Source organism: Fundulus heteroclitus, chromosome 3 (assembly GCF_011125445.2).
Source record: "Fundulus heteroclitus isolate FHET01 chromosome 3, MU-UCD_Fhet_4.1, whole genome shotgun sequence".
NCBI lineage: Eukaryota > Metazoa > Chordata > Actinopteri > Cyprinodontiformes > Fundulidae > Fundulus > Fundulus heteroclitus.
In genome coordinates this window covers 19714942-19730670 of record NC_046363.1, presented here as the reverse complement: position 1 = coordinate 19730670, position 15729 = coordinate 19714942, and the positions used below count along the sequence as shown (strand labels likewise).

The 15729-nt window shown below is 40.7% G+C and overlaps 1 protein-coding gene across 1 annotated transcript in view; it reads left to right on the top strand.

The window, feature by feature from the left end:
- Positions 1-15729, top strand: part of LOC105932440 (receptor-type tyrosine-protein phosphatase U) — a 127573-nt gene that overhangs the window by 30156 nt on the left and 81688 nt on the right. Inside the window, 3 exon segments of the mRNA XM_036132112.1 lie at positions 5888-5924; positions 14328-14466; positions 15389-15412. Coding sequence (XP_035988005.1) covers positions 5888-5924; positions 14328-14466; positions 15389-15412 — 200 coding nt within the window.

Below are 15729 nucleotides of genomic sequence, written 5' to 3'. Positions count from 1 at the left end.
GATACTGGTGGGGATGAGCCACCAAGCCCTGTCTGTGGGACTTTATGTCCCATACTAGGCTTAGAAAAGAAAGGGGGGAAAAAATAAAAAATCACGGAACCTGCAACTGAGAAAATTCGAATAGTCAAAGAGACACAAGTGAAAACTTCACAGATGGCTGCGTTTACAGCAGTCGTGGGCAAAGGTCTTGGCCCTGACGCACATGCTGCTTAGCAAATTCAATTTCTTTTATATTTCGTTTATATTGTGACAGATCGCACTATTTTTTAGTATATAACCTAGAATGAAGAGATGGATTTTAAATAGTTGTAAAGAGGGATATTATCCTAAACAAGAAATACCTCTAAAACAAAACAAAAGAAAAAAGGAAGGAAAAACAGTCATTAAATTATGAGTTAAATTTGTTTCACATAAGCATTATGACCCCAGTTAAAGCCATGATGTATTCCAGCTGAAATGAATACATTTAATTAGCAAACCGATTTTCATAAAAACAAAAGCACTGACGTCCCAATCCAATTTCAGGTGTCAGCTCGGGTTACTCGTCATGACGTTTTCAAATGACTGGTATCAATAGTACCCGACAAATCTCTACTCACAATACCTTCTGTTGGTCTACTGCCTGTGATTTAACAACGGCAACCCATTTAATGAGCATGGCTTGGAAAACTGTCTCGTAAATAACCATCCAGGTCAGGACTGGACACAAGTATTAATTCAAAATAAACCCAACTCTAAATAATCTCCCATTTCTACAAGCTTTTTACATCTTTCCAAGCATTCATTTTTAAGCACCAAAAAATACACTATGTCCACAAGCTTTGGTAGCTTCCACCCCAGAGTGTTATCATAAATGTTATGTGTTAACGCGTTTATACTCTACAGACAACACGTGTTCATAAAGACGACAGACAGGGAAAACGCGTAAGGCTGACAAGTTTTTTCCCCTTTCGGCTTCTGAAATCAAAAATGGTGATGCAACACGGCGTCTTCTGTTGGGTGCACTGCCAAACATGTATTTATAAAATACCCATTCTAAGCTATGAGAACGATCATATTTTTGATGCGATTGTTATTAGACTTTAGCAGAATATGTTATTATGAAAGCAATATGTGATTTTTGCTAGTAAAAAGCCAAATTAGTTACACACTGTCCCTTTAAGTTTCTCATATGTTTGGTGAATCTCTTTCTTCCACCAGCAGTCCTTTTTTTTTTTAAATGTAAACATCTTAAAAGTATTGTGTGAATTTCAAAAACCTCTGATTCTGACTAAGCTCTTTCTGTGCAGCAGAGTTGTTCTGATGTGTCAGATTTGATAATCACTCCAGGTTTCTGCACCCTGACCTCCTCATTAAAATGCAAGCTGAATTGTCAGGCCCCTTAATTTTGTTCCTCATTAAATCAGTATTTGTGTGCTTAGTTTTTGTTTTGTTTGTTTACCTTTGGGGAGTGCAAACACTGCAACACATCGCCTTACAGACCTGTCGTCTTTGTTGGATGCGTCGGACCCAGAATATTTGCCATTTTTTAACCCTGCCATTATGTCAAACTGTGAAACCTGCATAATTGCTGCAACTGATTGATCACAACAATATAAAAATAACCGACTTTTGCTTTGCAGGACACAGCATCGGAATCTGCAACACTGAAAGTTTTATCTCCCAGCTTTACCCACTAGCACACACACACACACACACACACACACACACACACACACACACACACACACACACACACACACACACACACACACACACAAACTGTGTGCTGTGAAGCCCTGTGCTGTGCACTGGCCTTTGTGTTTTGTATCTCGAGCTGCCAGGAACCAGTAGCCCCTCGGCATGACTGGCACCGCGCTCAGAGACATGTGATGTATGTTTGACAGCCTGAACCTGGCCAGTTTACTCTTCTGCTGAGCTCTCATGCATTGATTTAGGTGCCCGTTTTACAGAATTTGCCTCTATCCATCACGGCAGCTTATTTATTTACTGCAGTAAATAGCTGACAATGTATGTGTCTTAGTTCGCCAAAGCCTGTAATAACTGAATGTATGACTGATTGCAACTGCTTTGGAGGCAGAATTAGATGAATCAATTTATGTTTTTTTTTTTCTCCCCCAAAGAAAACTGGTTTATATAATTAAGCTTTAAAAGCTCAAACTCAGCTTTTCAGAGTTGCCCTTTCAAAGAATAGGATTAATGATTGTTAATTAAAATGTTTTTTTTTTTTTTAATCTGGAGAAATTAAGAGACATGGAAATACACTGCAGAAGCTTAACCATAACACCCCCCCCCCCCCCCAAAAAAACAAAAAAACCAACTGCAATTAACTGTTGGACCTAATAAGTTTTATTCATGTTTGATTTTAAAGCATACCCAAGCATTAGAAAGCACTTATTTTCTGTGAAGGTACTTTTTTTCCCCTTTCAAATACCTATTTTAATTCCCTTTGTGTAAACATACATAATCTTACTATAGCATTTTAACGTTTTAAATGTTTTTATATTATTCTGTACAGCACTTTGGTCCCTTTGGTCATTTGAAGTGCTTTAAAAATAAAATTGGATTGGACTTTAATAATGACATTATTGTTAGTCTGCTTTTTATATCAAAATCACTTCTAGGATTGTTTTGTTCACTTTCTTTGATAAGTTAATATGTTTATGTTATCGTTCTCATGTTTAGGGTAGGGCTAGGGAGTATTATGATCTTAGGGAACACTAAATTTTTCATTACATCAGGTGGCAGGTCAGACAGTATTCATATTTTGTTGTTTCTGTTTTTGTAGTTATTATTGCTCATTTTAAAAAGCATTCATAAGAAATCTGATGATTACAGATTGATATTATTATGTCAGATAGAGCTGTTTTTCACTTTAAATATTTAGAATGTCGCTGTTTGCGTTTGATCAAAATTGTCTTTCATGAGGAAAGTCTGGACTGAGCTACTAACTTTGTTGCAAGATTTTAAACTACCTGAACATACACTGCAAAATAACAACAGCTCAAGATCGTGGAAGAAATTACAGATATTTGCATGTTCCACTGGTCAAATGTAACCTTAAGCAAAATGCAATTAAAACAAAACAAAACTGCTTTTAAACTCTAACAGGCTACTCTCTATTTGATCAAAAGTTTAAGACCATTGCCTTAAAAGTCAAGCTCTGTGCAGAAATCCGTCTTTCATGTTATTTTCTGTCAGGCATTTACACCCTGATGGCAAAAGGCAAAAGGCTATCTGTCTTTGAATGTGGCAGCATGTTGAGATTCACAACCAAAGCCTCTTGCAGGGTGCCGTCAATGGCAAGCTTGGACACATTGAGAATCATTTAAGTCATCTTCAAAGGCCATGTCTGTTTCCATGCCACAAACCTACCCCTTCATACCAAAAAGATAAAAAAAAAAAAGGTTCAGTTCTCTGATGAGAATTTTTTCTTTTTTTCATCTGGACACTCCTGCTGGCTTTCACTGTTACTGGCATGACGGGGAGGTTCCACAGGTGAGGTTTTTCACGCAGATCATGATCAGAGGGCGTTTTTCTTCTAGCCAAGGCAAGTTTGTTTGTATAGCACATTTCAGAGACAAGACGATTGAAAGTGCTGCACATGAACAGAACCTCAGAAAAGAAAACATAGCAGAGAAAAAAATACATTGCAGTTGCATAATAAAGGCAGGTAAAGAAAAGTTGGACTGCAAACTTAAACAAGGGATGTTTCAGTTAACAGTTTGAATACATTGAAAATCGGGCTATTTAAAGAGCCTCGGTGTGCTTACGCTCATATTCAGTTCTGAACACGTTGCTTTTAGGCCTATATTTTCAGATGGTTTTCCTTGGGGAGAAAACAAGTTCACTGTATCTCTGTGGAACAATGGAGCTCCTCGTTGGGCAGAGAGGGCTAAATGGAGATGTTGCAATGGGCATCCCTCTTGGCTGAGGGTCCTCATCTGTGCAGGTCTTTGAACTGAACAATGGCGCCGTTCAGCAACACACATCAGATAAATGACTTACTACTGAAAAAAAACTCCCTTGTTGTATTGAAGTATTTAGGAAATTATGTAGTTTTAAAAAAAATGTGTTTTTCAGTTTCAGACTATAGATTCTCTCCATAAAGCCACCTTGAAAACACTCTTGTCAAGCATTCCTACGCAAGATTTCTTTTTAAAAAGCACAGTGGGACTCCTCAGTGCTGATTAATTTTGTTGCACTTTTAGTTTTAGGGTTAAACTTAAACTTTTATATAGCTGAGAGCCTGCATGAGTTAAAAAGTGATTTTCAGTTAATTTTACATTTTCTTTATTGTGTCCTTAATTTCTTTTTAAAATTTTTCAAGTTCAGCTTTTAAAATAAAACAGGTTATTATTCAGAAGTGTGAAAGGCAAAAACTTGTATTTTTTTCTCCAGTCTTAAGATTTTGAAAAGGCCTGCATTCATTCACACACAAACAGAACCAGTGGAAGAATATAACGGTAATTTAACAATTAAAACTACAGAAATGATTCCCCTGTAAAACAGAAAGTCGTGTTGGACAATATCAACCAATAAAAAGCAGTAGCTAGTTACTCTCCTAAAACACCTTTTAGAAGGTCAGATGTTTGCTCTACTTATAATCTGTTACCACTCAAAAGCCATTAGCGTCAATGCTTCAACCCTTTACCAGATGATTTGAGTTGAAGCACAGTTTGGAGTTTGCTCTCCTTTTTGATATTGCATCCATTTTATACAAAACACCTTTACTACAAGCAGTGGAAGAGACCCTCTGGATGATGGTAGCACCACCATGTTTGACTGTTGCTGCAGTGTATTGAAGCTGGACTCATCTGGAATCATCCTGGCATAGGAAGGATTTTGCTTGTCCATTTGGAAAGTTTATTTTAAAATTAATAAAACAGGCTATCATGAACATTTTTAAATGCCCTGACTTTAATAGACAGTGTGCAATTTTTTTTTTGTTGTAAAATCTACTTTGTCCAACTGATTTGGTTTTTTTCCCCCCTTTTAATATTGAAGTTGTTTGGTCGTTCCAGACCAAAAGTTCAAACTGATCATTTTAAAGCCTAACATGAAAATGCCCTTCGCAGCCATAATGAGTGTATGTAAACTTCTGGCTGTCACAGCAGACGGCGTGTGGCTGTGAATTTGCAGATTAAAACACCGAATTAAAAGCATGTTTGAAGTGTCCATCAGCTTAATGTGGAATGGCTATTTCAAAATGCAATTTAACCGGAGTTTAAGAAAAGCGCTTCTTTGCTCATTTCCGAATAGGCAAGAATTAGCATAATTGTCCCATAGTGCCTGAATTGGCATCTGTAAATTTTAATTTGATAATAAATCTCCTCCATGGGGGGGCAGGATGGAATTGGATTACAGTCTTGGATCTCATTAGAGTTATTTGACAAAGGTCTTTTTCATAACGCCGAGATGTCATCAGCTGAAATCTGAATAATATTAATTCATTTTCATAGTGGGGCACTGGTCTAAAACCCTCCTTTTAATTACCCTCTAGTTCTTTCAGCTCCCATCTTTTCTCCTTCAGCAAAAACTCTAATCTTCTTTACACACTTCACCACGGCTCTTGGGTTCTAGATATTTTTCACTAATATTGTTGGATAACGTGTCCTTTTGAGTTGCACCTTCGTATTCCAGGCTCTGTAGTGTCATTTAAAGTGGTTTCAACAAATGTAATCTTTAATATGTTTGCCAACCTTTTGGATGAGAAATATATTCACATCCATTCATTTAATTTTATCCAGTGCCATAGTTTCAGGATGATATACTGTGCTTCAACGCCGTGGTACATGTCATATATTTCTTTTATTGCATATTTTTGTGTCCTCTCATGGCTGTGTTTTATATTCTTTCTTTTCTCTTTTTTTTTTTTGTATTTCAGGAATCCAGAATCAACTGCATCCGCATCGCTCGCAAAGGTAATTCAGAGCTGTTTTTTTTTTCCTATCCATCTGCAAACACTATAACCTTGAATATAATCCTTTGTATCAAAACCTTTAACGAGCCAGTGTAGTTTTGCAATCTGTAAAACGTTAAAAGCCGTGAAATAACCACGAGGACGCGGCGTACATTGTGCGTGCGCATCACTGTTCTTTACCCTTTTCTTAAGCACAAAGGTTTAGATCCCCGACAAATTTTCTCCGATGGTTTCTTGTTGTTCAGCGGCGGGCCCCAGAGAAAAGGGCAACGAGCAGGGAGGGATTAGAGGTCAGGCTTTCATCCTGCTTGTTTGGGGGCAGACACTGGGCTACGCCACATCAAACCAGTCTCTTTGTTCTCATCAGCAGCCCACCAGATAGCTACATCTGAGAGCTCTGACCTCGGTGGCATCCGAAAAGGGTTCTCCAGATCAAAACTTCCAGATGGAGCTACCTTGGCTTTCGGTATAAGAAAGTGCCGCCCCCTCCCCTCCTCTTCGTCTGCACTTCGCCGTTTCGATTCAAAGAGACATGAAAAGGGCAGAGAAATTGACTCTAAGTCCTGATGGCAGGAGAGTCTGTGCCACAGTGCGCTGTCATATCATGGCGAATAAAAGTCATGTATTTATAGTTATCAGTCCTGCAACAGTAAGCGGAGCCTTGTAAGTCAATTGATTTAGAGGGTTGTCTCTTTTTCTCTCTTTCTTTCTTTCTTTTTTTTTTGAGAGGGGCTTTTTTGTGGCTGCATAACGAGAGATGAGGCTCTCCTCAAGCATAAAGCCAAAAGGCAAAGCTCAGCTCTCACTCCATCTGCCTCACACTACCCAGTCGGGCATTGATTAATTATGCTTTCTTACAGCGAAGAGCTGAACACTGCTGGCCTCGTGCCTTTTGACACCACCCACAGAAAGAGAACGATAAACAAAAGTGCAGTAAAATATTAAAAATGTCACAAAAAGAGAGGGAACGGAAGTGAAAGTAACCTAAACGCGAGATGAGTAATGCACTCTTAGGATTTAGCCCATTTCCTGGGGCTGCATGTAGATAAGGCCCGTTTACACTACACTTTTTTAACCGAGCCGAGACCAGTCCGAGCTCGGTAACCGAGATAACTCTTGTGTGTAAACGGTCAGCAGACTGAACCAGACCGCGCTAACGATAACCGGACCGCGCTAACTGCAGACCAGTTCCCCACCAGGTCTCGGACTGGTTTTTTTTAGCCCGGTTCCCTGATAACGAGGAGCGCATGAGCAGACCGCGTCATCCCCTTACGGTCAGCTGACTGTCAGCGGGTTTCCCGGCGTGTCTGGCTGCACGTCCCGATTCACACTCCATTCAGACAGATTTCAGACATTCATAATAATACTAGCTTCCTTACCGTGCCACACGGTTTCCAGTGATGACTCTGCTTATGAACCTCAGCGTCTGTTGTTGTTTCCTGCGTCTGTAAATCCTTATTAGACGTTCATTTGTCTTATCCACGTCCCAAAAGCCGACTCTATGTCTAACAATAACATCCTGAATATTACGGGTGCCGCCATTTTGATTTGCTCGGTCCCGCCTTCGATCCCAAAGAGCGGTAGTACCGCAGATCGCCACTAGGGGGCGAGGAGCAACCAAGGAACAAAAAACCGGGATAACTCTTGTGTGTAAACGGCTGCATTTATCTCAGTTAACTGGACCAAGCTCGGACCGGTCTTGGCATGGCTCGGTTTTTAGGTGTAGTGTAAACGGGCCTATAGATAAGTTCAATTTTAGCCAGAGCACCAGCTTTCTTCAGGGATGCTCGCAAGTTATTTTTTTTCCCAAGTCCAAGTCGTCTGATGTCGGTGAAGGCCACGTCCAAGTCAAGTCTCTAATGACTGAGATAAACATTTTCTCATCACATCCATGACATCTAGATGACCCAGCATCTGAAGCCTTCACAAAACAGCTATCAAACGATCGAGATTAAATCACATAGGTGGACTCCATTTTCTGAAGGAGGAAAGCTGCAATGGATTTTCTTGATATCCAAACAAAAGGGACTGAACACAAATGCGCGCCACAATTTGCAGACATTTATTTGTATAAAAAAAGAAAGAAAATGTTGAAAAGCATGTATCCTTTTGCTTCTACTTAGCGATCATGCACCACTTTCTGTCAGTCAATCCCATAAAATCCCAATAAAATTTATGGAAATTTGTGGTTTTAATGAGACAGAATGGGATTCAGTTGCAAGGGTGTGAATAATCTTGCAAGCCAAGATACTGATCTTTAAGCATACTTGAAGTTCATCCCACGGATGTTGAAATTGACTACGCTCCATACATGTATTTCTAAGTAGGGTGATACATCAGGATACAATAAACAAGACCGGGTTCTTTGTGTCTTTGTTCTGAGAAACATGACTTTTTGCATTTGTTTGCTCTGTGTAAACGAAGCAGTATCAAACAAAATAAATTGTTATGCATTAAAACTCGACATTCTAAGTATTGCTATGATGCGTACATATTCTAAACTGAGAAATCTTTCACCTTTGGTGTTTTCTAATTTAACATTTAACAGTAATTCACAGTGATATCAAAGGCAGCATGTTGAAATTCTTTAAACTATACGTGACGTTGGTCATTAGGCAATTGAAAATATGTTTCCTGAGAAAACAACATTGTTGAAGGTATTTGCAAGTGAAAGTCCCACCTCTTTGTTTAGATTAGATTAGAATAGATTTACCTTTATTGTCATTACATTTGTTCCGGTACAGAGCAACAAAATGCAGTGTAGCATCTAACCAGAAGTGCAATCAGCTGTAAGTGCATTCAGTATGAATAGTGTGATGTGTAAGAGCTGTGATACAGAATGTTTTCATAGCATAAAAACAGTATTATTAGATGAAAACCTATAGATGTGTGCATTTAATGTAAGTAAACTATACACAGGAGCTACACTATAATTTACAATAAAGGAAATAGGCAGATGATAAATTAGGTGATGCAAATACAGATAGAGTGAGCATTAAAAAGCACATAAACGATAAGCAGTAGGTACCTAATGTTACTAAACTGGTGTGACATCCTGTAAATAGCTTTGTGCGAACAGACTGATTAAAGCGTGCGTGTTCTACGCTCCAGTAGTGAGGATGGTGTTTGGTCAGTGAGGGAATGAGGAGTTGAGGGGTGTGGGGGTGGGTAGTGGTCAGTGGAGGGCAGAGTTCAGTAAGGTTACAGCTCTGGGGAAAAAGCTGTTCCTCAGTTTGGTGTACCTTGTCCAGAGGGTTGTGAAGTGCCTGCCTGAGGGCAGGAGGAAAAACAGTCCATGTGCTGTGGGGGGGTGGAGAGAGAAGTCTTTCAGAATGCTGCGAGCTCGAGTTAGACAGCACCTTATCTGGACGTTCTCAATGGCAGGGATTAGCGTTCCTATGATGCACTGCGCAGTTTTCACTACCTGCTGCAGTCCTTGGCTCTCTGCCACAGAGCAGCTCCTGTATCAGACTGTGACACACTTTGTTAGGATGCTCTTGATCACACAATGATAAAAGTTCAGCAGGATGGCTGAAGACAGATGGTTCTTCTTCGGGGTCCTCTGGTGTCCCCCAGAGGTACCGCTGAGCTCCAGATGTGGGTTCCCAGGAACTCAAAGCTGAAGCCTTTCTTGATGGCCATCCTGCTAACGCGGATGGGGTCATGCGTGCCTCTTCTCTCCTCCCTGAAGTCCACAGTGAACTCTTTGGTTTCAGTGGTGTTAAGAAGCAGGCATCTGCACACCACTTGGCCAGGTGCCCTTCATCTTCCCTGTAGGCTGTCTCATTGTTGATGCTGAAGAGACCAATCACTGTGAACTTGATGTTGAGTTGGATCTAGGCACAGGTCTGCAGTCATGGAGAAGGAGGAAGTAGAGGAAAGGACTCAGCACACAGCATTATGGTACACCGGTGCTGAGTGGGACTATGGTGGAGCAGGTGCGGCCTGACCTCACACGCTGTGGTCTGTTAGTCACAAAGCTCATGATCCAGTAGCAGAGGGGAGGTGCTGGTGCCCAAGTTTTCAAGTTTGGTGACTAACTTGGAGAGGAAGACAATGTTGAATGCTCAGCTGAAGTCAGCAAACAGTACTCGCGCAGGTGAGTGAGCAGAAATCCAAGTGCTGTGGAAACAGCATCGTCTATGCTCCTATTGCTGCAGTAGGAAAACTGGCCTGGGTCCATTGTGGGTGTGAGGTAATCCTTCACGTGTGCCAGAACGTTGGGATGCAATGTTTTGGCACTGGTACGATGGATGTTGGCACAGCTACTGTGGTGAAGGACAGGTTGAAAATATCCGTGAAGATCCTGGTGAGCTGATCCGCACATGCCCTGAGCACACGTTGGCGGACGCTGTCTGGTCCAGCAACCTGCCGTGCGTTGATCCAGCTCGGTGCAGGGTGCTCTGCAGAAGTTGATGTCTTGGTGGCATCTCCTAATCTAAAAACACTGGAGGGTACAATGAGAATTGCTCCACAGAAACAAAACGGGATGCTCTACCCTTTAGAAATATGTGTTTAATGGTCTCAGAACAAGCTGTGAATGTAGTAACAGTATTGTGAGGATTACATTATACATTCTTTCAGAATTATGCAATCAGGAAAACCCAAGAGAATTTCCAGTTTGAAGGTGTTCCTGTTTTTTTTTTTTTTTTTCCTGAGGTTGCTCTCAATGATTCCTCGAGCATTAACATAGCCTCTGCATCATCAGGTCCTGAGCCATTATTATCAAGCAGCCCATCACCAGCAAAGTGGAGGCAAATGATTCTGGCTTGGATAACAGAGCTGGAGATTACATTTCAACTTCCAGGTGACAGTTTAATTAAGGATCCTCTGGCAGGCACAACACAACAATGGACTTCCATTTCTCCCCTAAGTGCCAATTTCCACCACGGGGCAGCAGGCAGGTGCTTGGATTCATGCAGAAATCTATTTCATGCTCCTGTTTGGCTTAATGGAAATTTCGAAGCTAAATATGACAAAACAGCCTTATCTGTCCAAAACATTGCAGAGCTGAAATTGATTTTCCTCAGTTCCTCATCTACATGTTTAACTAGTATATCCCTTTATCTGGGCAGTTTTAAATGGAGAGACAATACAGGAAAAAAAACAGAGGGTCGAGTCGGTCACTGTGAGCTGCTAACAGTTTGAACCATTGTATTTTCATTTACTGGAGCCATCTTTGGATAAAACAGCAAGCACGCACGCTGTCTTCCAAAACCCTCTGTAACACTGGTGCATATGGAAAACACCTGTTATGTGATTTGTTAATAAATGGGGACACAGAGACATCTAGAGCAACATTGCAACACGAAAGCCATTCTAAAATGAGACCAGTGACTCATTTTCTCCACTCCACTAAGCCAGACGCTCATCACTTATTAAAATCCCTGACAAGAAACAAAATGATATTACTACTCTCATCTTTTTTTTTTTTTTGGGATGAGGGTTCAAAAGCAGTGCCCATGGCTGCTGATAGCTGGGCTAAAACATGGCTGTATTTTCATTGTCCCTGCCCTAGATCTGATCCCCCCCCCCCTCCTCTCAGCAGACTGTGAGATAGCGCTCTGTCCCCAGGCGTACTCTGACTTTCTCCTGCTCTCCAGATAGTTTGAGCTATTCCAATGCGATCAGAAGGGCTGGTTTCAGGGCTGTCAAAGCCTGGAGGACAGGCTGGCAGTAGGGAGGAGAAGAAAAAAAAAAAACTAGATCAGTGGGCCCCCTATAGCAAGACAAAGACAGCCCCACTGCTCAGGACCATTTACATAAGTATGAAGCTTTACGGTAGAGAAATGAATAACCTGCTATTATGATAATGACCTTTCCATTGGCTAACAGACACCAGGGCACCTTGAGATTATACTGCAGGCCTGAGTAGATTATTCAGACTGGCAACAATATATTTCATTCATTTCCGATTCAGAAGTCACCCCAAAGTTTCATTGTATGTATTACAACACAACTGCATGGGGTTTTTATGCAGAAATATTTTGTTGTGGCCATGTCAGGCCCTACGTAATTTTGAGGAAGACTGTTGGGTGGCAGCTGTCCAGCCCACAGTCTGTGACACATTTCACAAGAAAGGTAAAAGAGAAAAGGTAATTGTTAAAGAGTCTTGCTGCTCACAGAGTTATGTATTCAAGTACTTTCATAAAACGTTGAGTGAAAGGAGTGTGGTAGAAGTTGCACAAACAACAGCTGTCACCACAGCCTAGAAAGAGTCGTGACGCAAAGCTCGTTGAAAGGTTTGGGCGAGCTTCACAATAGGTAGACTACATCTAGAGGCTTTAAAGCTGCAGTAGGTAACGTTTATATAAATGTATTTTTGTTTCTTTTTTGTTAAATCTGCCACTATGTCCTGGCAGTAGAATATGAGGCAGATATTTTGTGAAAAAAAAAAAAAACATCAAGCTTGTCTGGCTCCTTCCAGTTGTTCTATTGCTGTTGGCTGAAATACACCGCTCCCGGTCAGAAACAACCAATCAGAGCCAGGCAGTCCTCTTGGCTGTGATTGGTTGTTTCTGTAGGGGTTCTGACTGGTTGTTAGCAGTGTCAATCACTCTTGTGTACGTGCTGCTCACACTCCCACACCGTGCAGCGCTACTGTCATTCAAGCTCCAGATTGCCGGTGGGCTGCAGCTGTGCGGATGAATGGTGGAGAAACAAGCTGCTTTACAGAAAAACTGCCGATTTCTGGTGTGTTAAGAAGAAACAGTGGGCTGCTACTCAGTGGTTTAAAATGCCTTGTTTTAGAATAAAGTAAACATTTTATTTCATTAAGAAATCAAGGTCCCAGAATCAGGGGGGAGAGTTGAGAGGAACAGAATCCAAGTTGCTCGATGTTCAGTGTTCACAATAATTGATGATGTTAGGAGCCAAGACATCATACAGCTGTTGGTCTGCTGTGTTTTATCAAGCCAAAGTCAGAAAAAGCCATCCACCAGGTTATTTTCACAGCCCCCAATGTTTGCTGACAAGCTTAATGGCGATTCTGATTTCATTTTCCAGCAGTAGTTTGTCCCTACCCACAGTGCTAAAAGTACCATTACATAGCTTGTTGACCATGGTATTTTTTTGCGTTGTTAGCCCTTAAACTAAGCTAGACCCCTTAGAAAACCTGTGTAGTATTTTCTAGACAAAGACAAGAGACACCAGAGCCAATGACAGAGAATAGCTGAAGGCTGCTATTAAAGCAGCATGGGCTTCCTTCAGCAGAGCCACAGAGTGTCCATGCTACACTGCACTAATGCAGTAAATCAAAGTACAATGCACTATAAGATATTTCAGCTGACTGAGGTTTCTGTATTAAAAATACCTTTTTTTTTATTGTTCTCATGTAGATTTCAAATTTACTGAGAAACAAAACCTTTATATTACTCTAGGTGCACAACTGACATTTATAATATGCAATTGTTCTTTAGATGGACCTGAATTTGAATGAAGTTCTCATTAATATTCTTTGTGAGCCACAAGCAAATCACCTAATCCAAAGCATATCCAATTAAAAGCAATAACACTTTGTTTTCTTTTTAAGATATCAGTTTTTACAGGTGCAACACTGCTTTTATTTCTTGTATTTATAGGCCTTTATGCCACTGGACAATATGTTCTTATGTTGACAGTAAACAAGTCATAAAGCAGCCAAAGCCTTGAAAAAAAAAACTATTCAGTAGAGAAACCTCTACTGAACAACTATTGATTACGACAGCTTTATCAGAAAGCAGAACGATGGCTCCTTGGATAAGAGATAAAAACTAGAAAGATTTAGGTTTAGGTGTAGTAGTGTGTATCGCTCTGTGTACATGACATATTTATTGCATCGTCCAAAATATTCAAGGTGTTTCATTTCTTTGTCAACTATTTAAAAAAGTTGTTTGCAACCAGAATACGAAAAATAAGCAATTCTGATTATCTCTAAGACCAAGGGACTGTTGTGGACTGTTAGGAAACACGCGTTTTTGACAGAACATACATTTGCACCTCAATCACAGCCTCTATCAAGGAATTTAGAATAGAATAGAGTAGAATTCAACTTTATTGTCATTGCACTGTCACAAGTACAAAGCAACGAAATGTGGTTTGCATCTATCCAGAAGTGCTATACAGGATTTAAATATTATTTATAAGTGTATGTATAAGTAAAAAGTAATAGTAGGAGACCATAAAATGTTGTGTATAAATATAAATATGGGAGCTATATGCACAGATTATACAGAATATACAGGAATGTTAGGAAAAGGATTAAATATGTATTTGCGGGTTTATAATACAAGATAAATAATGGCAGATAAGATTTACAGAATCTATACAGATTGTATACAAATTGTGTATGTGTGTGAGGGGAACAGTCCTCTAAATGTTACTTTACTTTAAATGTTACCTCTGTTGTAATGTTCTTCTTTTATAGCTGCTTGCAAGGATCACCGGAAAACTATGGAGGTGATCCAGCACTCTGAGGAGATGGGACTGATCCTCGGCATTTGCGCTGGAGGCTTGGTGGTCTTGATCCTCCTGCTCGGCGCTGTCATCATCGTCATCAAGAAAGGGTAAACGACTCCCACTGTCATGCTCTGCACAAAAACACATGCCTCATTTTGCTCAGTCATGCCACATCTGCCCCATCGTTTACATTTCGCTTTTAAGCAGCTCAGCGGCCATCTTTGATGCCCTTGATGAACTTTGATAAAGGTCATGAGTTTCTAAGGAGGAGGAGGGGATCAACAAGCAATGTTGTGTTGATTTTCCTACCACCGAGGTAGCAAACAGCTCACACGCGCAGAGCCTATCTGAGTGTGAAGTATTTAATTAAAGGTGGATGCAATTCAATTAACCACTTAATTACGCACACCGAGCAGAGGCCTGACCCTTAAATGAGATGGCAATTGGGAGAGGAAAGGTGTCCCTTCAGAGATTATTAGCCAATGATCCCACAAGTAAATTATTTGCACCTTTAGCTCTTCCACTTAGAGACCTGCGCCGTTAGTCTTTTAGGAGTCAAAGTTCCCGATAGAAAAAATGTAAATAGAGAGTATAGCTTTCCAAGCGGGGAGTCAGAGCTCCATGTTCGCTATTCAAAATGCTGACGAGGTTTGTTGGCTAACGTCGAAGAAAGCTGTTGATCGAAGTCACAGCTATTCAGCACACTTGTTCCCGGGCCTTTTTGTCCTGGAGAATTGATTGCCAGATTGGCTGTGACAGGAAGCCACACGGCCCAGTCCTCCAGGTGTAATGGCCAGAAAACGAGTAGATTGAAAGTTGGTCCATCTCGCTGTGTGTTTGATCTGCCAGCAGCTGCTTGATCCGCTCTTATGTGTCATATGGCCGCCTGCACAGCTGGACTCTTTAATTTTTCAATGTAATCAATACATTCTGCCCTCAGCTGGCATTGCTTTCATCTTACATATCTTCTTTCTCTTGATTTCCCCCCCTTCCCCCCACACCTCCCTCCCTTTGCTGTGCTCTTGCCAGAAGGGACCAGTACTCTTATTATCCGTAAGTGTCTGCCCCTCTCATTTGGTGATTCATCATTTACATGCTTGAGCTCCAGCTTGTCAGTCATCAGATGAAGGGGAAATTCAATGCAGTATTTCTTTATTTAAAATACAGTGCCTTGAATACCCTTTGAACATTTCTATTTTCATTTTGTCACATTATAACACTAATTACAATGGCTTTTAACTCTTGCTTGGCTTTTGTCTTCAGGCGGCTCCTAATTATAAGCTCTTATAAATACAGCTGTTCTGTGAAGGCCTCAGATGTTTGGCATCCAAGGGGACCTAGGTAACTCTGGTGAAGCTGGAGAGATCCAT